The sequence below is a fragment of the Triticum aestivum genome, chromosome 2B, assembly GCF_018294505.1.
Source record: "Triticum aestivum cultivar Chinese Spring chromosome 2B, IWGSC CS RefSeq v2.1, whole genome shotgun sequence".
Lineage (NCBI taxonomy): Eukaryota > Viridiplantae > Streptophyta > Magnoliopsida > Poales > Poaceae > Triticum > Triticum aestivum.
In genome coordinates, this window is record NC_057798.1 from 591,972,256 (window position 1) to 591,979,647 (window position 7,392).

Consider the following 7,392-nt stretch of genomic DNA (forward strand, 5'->3'; position numbering starts at 1 on the left):
ATTTTGAAATTCCAACATTTTCAGAAAATGTGACATGTTTTTTGAAATTCCAAAAAAATAAAAAAGGTGAACAATGTTTGGAAAACTTGTTTTTTTCTAGAATTACAACCATTTTACGATTTTTTTTAAGTCTTTGATTTTTTTTTTGAAAATTGTGATTTGATGAAAAAAGGAAAAAAAACTACAAAGAAACAAGTAAAACCAAGGAAAGGAAAAAACTGGAAAAAAAACTCTCTGGAACCATCCAAAAGGTTGCCAAACCGGGATATGTGAAACATATAGTACATTAAAATGGGCCGACCCATCTCACAACGCCTTGCGTGGCTCCTTGTGCATTTGGTCGACAATCGTTGACAGTAAACGTCACATAGGATTCACCCTTGTCTCAGGGCTCCATATATATTCTCACTTTAATGAGTTTTAGACTTTATTTTTGTTTAGACATTGTTTAGCTTTGCTACAATTCATATCTACGAGACGTGTAGGACTACCGTCTTATTCAGATTCTCTATCAAAAACCCCACCTTTACCCTGCGCTTAATCTACATTCGCAATTCAGATTGCATTGTCATAGTTTTTGCCGGTCCTTCGATTGCTCGCGGGAACTCAAACCTCGTTGTTCAGGTTGGTCGTGCCCACGGCAAAGTCAATAACCATTGGATAATGGTTTAGCGATGTATCTATACCATAGAAAGACTGACTTGTAGCCTCACCTGCTCCACATGCAGAAGATGAATGGAGCTGGTTGGCGAGAACTAAGGAGAGAAAGACAGACAGACTGGATTTGTAATAGCACACTGCTTGCTATTTTTGAAATCCACAATTGTGTTACTAATTTGTTAAAGCATCTTAATAAAATTTTAAACATACATAAATAAAGTATGTACATGTGAACTTTTTAAAGTTTTTTGAAGCTTCAAATTTTAAATTTAAAAAAAGGCGCCATGGAGCTCGAGCTCCAAACCCCCTCACTCACAAACTTCGCCCTATTCTATAACATTCTGCAATTCCGTAAGTTTGTTAGAGAACACACCCATGTAAACAAGCGTATCATGTTTTTTTTTTGTGGGATAACAAGCATATCATGTTCGTTACTTCGCAAACCAGGCAGAATCATTGGGGCCATATATGATTTTCTTAGCACTTTCAATCTTGTATGAACTTAGTGTACACTTTATATTATGTACACAATCTCATGATCACTGCCCATCATTGCAACTACAATCACATAATTGATGGACTCGGTACAGCACTAAAACCGCGTGCAAAGCAGCTGACAGCTCAAATTAATTTTCAGAAAAGCAAACTTGCAGGACTGATTCATGGTACAGTGGTACGCATGTGTAACCTCTTTGCTCATTTCTTAATTCGCCAGTTTTACTTTTTCTATACCAGAAGCATCTGATCACATCCAGTTACCACTGCAAAGCAGTTGACAGCTCAAATTAATTTCAATGAAAGCGAACTTGTTGGACCAGTTCTTGGTACAATGGTACGCATGTGTAACCTCTTTGCTCATTTCTTAATTCACCGGTTTATCCTTTGTTTATGCCAGAACCATCTGCTCACATCCACTTGCCATTGCCAGTTATCCTGCCCTGCTTACAAGATATATAGAGCTCGATCACATGCAGTGTTCAAAGACACCGATGCTCTAGACAGAGGAAGAGAGAGGAGAGATGGGCAGCCATTACAGGTTCAGACTGTCCCATCTCATGCCAAACTCTTGGTTCTACAAGCTGAGGGACATGAAGAGACCCAGACCACCAAGCCAACCAAGAAGCTGTGCAGCTACAAGAACGCCAAGGAGATCATCATCAAGCCACTACTGCCATGGAACCAGCACCCCAAAACCTCTTCCATTACCAGCACACCAATCCTACTCCTCCTACCTACAAGCAAAGAAAATGCCACCGGAGAAGCTGCGCCTCTCTCCTCTCTGCCTCAGCCCAAGGGCAACAAGCATCCGATTCCCCAACGATCGTCATCAGTCACCATCATCGAGAAGTGCCGCCGCCGTCTTCGACGATTTTCAAGGCTTGCAACTACGTCCAATTCGCACAAGGCCAGCGCCAATCGCATCGAGAAGTGCGCACCACAGCACGACCGCGAGCAGTACGTGCCCGAGCTCGCCGAGGCTCAGGAGCAGAAGGCTTCGTCTATCCAGCAGTGGTTTTGGCAGAGTTAGCGCCAGGTGCACTGCTCGCCGGAGAAGCGCGAGGAGGAGCATCGCCGTCGTGGTGGCGTCGACGGACCCGCACAAGGACTTCAGGGAGAGCATGGTGGAGATGATTGTCGGGACCGACATGCGTGGAGCAGAGGCTCTGAGGGACCTCCTTGATTGCTATCTGTCATTGAACTCGAGGGAGTACCATGGAGTAATCACGGAGGTGTTCAGGGGAATCTGGCTCCAGATTATCCGTGACGGTGTTGAGATATGAGGAACAATTCCGAGCTGTAAATCATGTGTTGTTGGGATGTATAGATCTGTGAATAATGTGTATGTGCCGCTTGAGTTGTCTGTGTGTGATATACTGATAGTCCTACTTGCTACTGTATTTGTCATTGTGTTAATTTGTACTAGTGGTGATAAATCGATATGTGTAACAGTGTAAGGGGCTTTCTGAAAATATATATTCAACTTTTGCTGTCTGATAACTATCCCGAACACCTGGTTTGTAGGAGTTTTGTAGTAATTCTATATTGATATGATTTCTAAAGGAAAATTTCCTCAAGAGCCATTTGGTTTGTAGGAATAGATTTTGTTCCTATGTAAGATCGATTCCCATCCTTCACATTTCAATGGAAAAAACATTAGCTTAGACCTAATGAAAAAAGTTCTTATCCTATGAACCATCAAATGACATCTCTTTTCCATAGGAACTGAGATACATGTCTCATTCTCTTTGACTTTTCTATTCCCATGATTTTCCAATCCCATGGACCAAAGGAGGCCTAGTATCTTCGGCAATCCTGGCAGATTTTTCTGGCAATCCCATGGGTCCAGCTCTAAGCCGGAAAGCTTCAAGGAGATTCTTCGCAAAATCAAGAAAAAGATATTGAACATCAAGACTCGTCATAAGATCGTCAAGGATGTCAAGGACATCAAGAGCAAATTAAAGAGGCTAGCACCAAGTCTCATCACACATTGAACTTTGGCACTGGAACCCCCTCCCTCATGTCGCCTCCTATGAGGCGACCCGAGGGCCAACCCTAGGCCGCCGCCGCGTTCCTCCCCTCCCGCTCCTCTCCAATCCGGGGGAAACCCTTGCCGCCTCCGTGGCTACTCCAAAGGCAACGTCTTCCGGCGGCGTTCTCCTTCCTTGAGCTATGCCATAATTTCTGGTGAGGTGGGGGAGATAAAATGTGAACACATGGGGGTAAAAGGCTAAATTTTCATCAATCTTTTCATTCTATTTTTTTCTTCATAGATCTGTCCAAGGCTGGGGGGGCAATGCCCCCCCCCCCCTCCCATTGAAATCTCCCTTAACCTTTGACCCGCGACTTTGCACAATATATAAAGATGCATCAGATCTTGTCGGAATCAATCCACCGAGAAATGAGCTTGTGAGGTTGTTGATTGATAAGGGAGGTGAATCGACAAATCAGGTCAAAGTTGTCTCTTTGAAACTGGTGGGTTAGGTAAGACAACCCTTGCTAGACAGGTGTATAACAAACTTGGAGCAAACTTTTACTACCAAGGTTTTGTGTCGATCTCACAAAGCCCTAACATGATAAGGATCTTGAGTTCTATATTATCCCAATTGTGCAACCGAGATCAGGATCATGCTAGAGCAGCTGAGCGGGGAATCTGAAACTCCTCATTCACCAAATTAGAAAATTTCTCAAAACATAAAGGTATGTAATTACTGCAGCTCGTGCTTGCATAAAATTTATGAGAAAAAACATTACGCAACTCTTGGTTAGAAATTTGTTGGTTGGGGCATAGTATCTCTCTCTCTCTATATATATATATATATATATACACACACACACACACACACACACACACACACACACACACAGTCACACACACACATTGCCAAGATATTTGATGATCAATATTGATCCAATTTATCGAATACCACCAAGTTTAATTCTCTATATCTTAATAAAATTGATTTTGTACATTACATCATGTGTATCTCTGTTGACTGTTGTTACTTAATCTGAGATTTTCTTCCAAACTTTATGATATTTTGCATTTTTATTCATATTCAATGTTTAAATGGTGTTTCCACGCATGTCATTTCCTTTACCATGTGCTTGAGGTGTGTGATGTTGTCATACTAATTTGGTATATGAGTAAAAAAGCTTCAAGGATTTTTTAGCAAAAGCATGAAAAACATAGCAGAGATCAAGAGTAATCTTCTGGGGAAGGGTGACACCTCGAGACCGACGCTCCAGATGCCTTCCATTTATTTTCGTTGTTGTCGTGTGTTTGGTTTGTTTGTTGCATTCATCATCGCATCGTTTGTGTTGCAACGGCACTGCGTGTCATCATTGTTTTCAAAACTTGCATCTGCTCGTAGTTACCGGTTCTCCCCGTCCCTTTCGTTGACCTTTCGGAGACTAGACACACTCACACGTGCCCGCGACATCTCCGGAATATCATTTTCTAAGTGGGAAAATGTTCTTGGAATGGAGCGAAAGTTGGTGTGCGGTCTCGTATTGTAGGTAGACCGCCTACCAAATTTCGTCACATTTGGATGTTGTTTGATAGCCCAATCGTTATACCTATAGCAGCACTATAGCCGAAAAAAGGTCGGACAATTTTGATATTCAAAAACTATTGCCGGGCCTCTCTCTTTTCCCCTGCAGCCCTTGGCCTCTCTAGTATAGCCCTCAACCAGCCAACTAGACCCACCTAACCCCCCTCTTGATCGGAACCGTCGGATCGCGATCAGAGGGTCCTAAAACCCCCAACCCTAGCCCATGTCTATTAGATAGACAACCTCACCTGGCTATTTTGGAAACCTAATCTACCCCTAGCCTCCACCCACCTCCCAGCCGCCTCCCTCCATCGCTGCGCCGCATCCACGCCTCCGACTCGGCCTCGTTGGTCAGCCTCGCCGTCACTCACCTCTAGCCGATGAGCCCCGCAAGCCCCTGCCCGAGCACCGACAGCGAGCTCATCCCGCAACCTCGCCGACCCACCGGAGCTCGCCGCCGCCATGCCGGTCACCCGCCTCACCTCCGGCCAGATCCGGGCCAGCGCCTCCCCCCCCCCCCCCCTGCCTCACCGTCCGAAGCGTCTCCAGCCTCCGCCGCTGCTGCCACCTGCCTCGAGCTCGCTGGAGCACCACCACTGCCATTGCCTACCCCCCTGGACGACGTCATCCCGGTATGATGTCGTCCGCTGAACCAAATAGCTCCCTGCACCGGCTCGTCGCGCTCCTCGTTGTCCCAGTTCCCTCAGGGTATATAAACGACCAAGTCCTTGGATTTTCATCGCCATATTGCATTTTGTTGATGCATGTAACTTTGTGCATGTTTGTCCGATGAAGATAGGTCTTCACCATATTGGATTTTCATCTACTCTTCGTTCTCTACATGATGGTGTCTTCTCCATGCATGATAGGACTCGTATACATGCTCTAATCTTCGTTGCAAAAGTGCATCGCAATGTTAACTGCAGAAAATTGTTATTACTTTTAAAGTTTGCTTGATGATTGCCACTATACTAGGGCTCATATGCATGTGATTCCTTCATGTGTTTTGTTCTCTATAATGTGTAATTCAATGTCATGCCCTTGGATGCCATGTAAACTTGTTGTAGCATGTATCTTTGTTGCCCTCAAGATGCCATCATGGTAAAACGGTCATCCTGTTAACAGCAAGTTCCATTTCGTCAAAATCATAGTAATTAATCTATGCATCCTATGAACTTGTGCCAATGGAGTATTTTGAAAATTGTCATGTCTAATGTATGCTCATACCATTTTCATAAATATTAACATTCTTATACTTGCTGTTATGTGCCTCCGAAGTCAGCATCATGATATTACTGTTTGCATTCCCTGATTTTCACCAAGTATGTAATCGGCATATTTCATGGTTGCATATTGTTTTGATAATTGCCATGAACCTGTTGCTCCTATGAATATGCCATGTTGTATGATTTGAGCTCCGTGTTATGTAATAGCATTATGCGTCATTTGATGCCATGTTCAAGTACTGACAAATGCACACTTGTCTGGGTTGAGCTTCATCTAGAGCAAGCATAGGTTGGCAAACGTTTGAGCGAGGTCGGTGAGGAGGTTATCCACGTTAAGTGTCTTGACAGCCACATCATCAACATAGCTCAACGTTGAGATCTGATTGTGAAGGCACTTATGCAAGGCACTGGTATGCTGCGCGCATTTTAAGCCTAAAAGGCATGGTGTTGTAGTAGAAGGGGGCGAAGGGAGTGATAAAGAAGCTATTCTCTTGATCGGACTTTTTCATTCTGTTATGGTGATAATCAGAGTAAGCATCCAGGAAACATAGCCGCTCACATCCTATCATGGAGTCAATTACTTGGGATGCGGGGGAAATGAAACGTATCTTCGGGAATGCCTTGTTGAGGTCGGTGAAGTCGAAGCACGTACGCCAAGTTAGGCTTTCTTTTAGATTATAAATGTGTTCGCTAGCCATTAGGGGTGAGAGAACAACTTGATGAAGCCAGCGGCTAGGAGTCGGGCTATTTCTTCTCTGGCTGCTCTATGTTTTTCGGGCGCAAATCGACAAAGGGATTGTTTCACTGGTCGAGCATCTTTTATGACATCAAGGCTATACTCGGCGATGTTAGCCGGAGATCGAGTAGACCAAACTTGACATGAGAGGAGTCTGTAAGGAGAGACCTAAAGGACGTGAATATCAGCAAAAAAAACTAACCACATGGGTGTGTGAATAGATTTAGAGATCTTATGCATTTCAACTCTAGCCTACCCCAACTTATTTGAGACTCTACAACATCACTCTAGCCAACTCCAACTTGTTCGGGACTAAAATAATTGTTGTTATTGTTTGCGTATCAATCCTAGGTACAAGTCAACTAAGTTACATAGGAAAGAAAACCATACAATTCAATTATTCAAAATTTCTAGGAAAATCAATTGCATCAAAGAGGCTTTGAAACTCTCCCTTCCTGGGTTCGCCTCTCCTCTGCCTGCACTCCATCTACCGATGACGGGAGAGGAATCCTAGTGCCTCCGCTACGGTTGGTAGTTTAGGTTACTGATTTTTCAGTCCTATAGGTGTGGCGCTCAGGTGAATGTCGACGCTTCTTCTTCGAGATTGTCTTCGGGGCTCCAATCATCCTCGAGTTTGTCCATCTAGACGTAGTAGACGGAGCTTCGGGGTAGACTCGTGTCGTCTCCTTGGGCCAGTGAGGTTAGGATTACTCATCGT

At 44.0% G+C, this 7,392-nt stretch overlaps 1 protein-coding gene across 1 annotated transcript; it reads left to right on the forward strand.

Annotated features, from left to right (window-relative positions):
• The first annotated feature begins 1,501 nt into the window (after positions 1–1,501).
• LOC123041733 (transcription repressor OFP1-like) lies at positions 1,502–2,652 on the forward strand. The gene has a single exon (XM_044464301.1). The coding sequence runs from the start codon at positions 1,680–1,682 to the stop codon at positions 2,439–2,441; it is 762 nt and encodes a 253-aa protein (XP_044320236.1). The 5' UTR covers positions 1,502–1,679; the 3' UTR covers positions 2,442–2,652.
• The last annotated feature ends 4,740 nt before the right edge of the window (positions 2,653–7,392 follow it).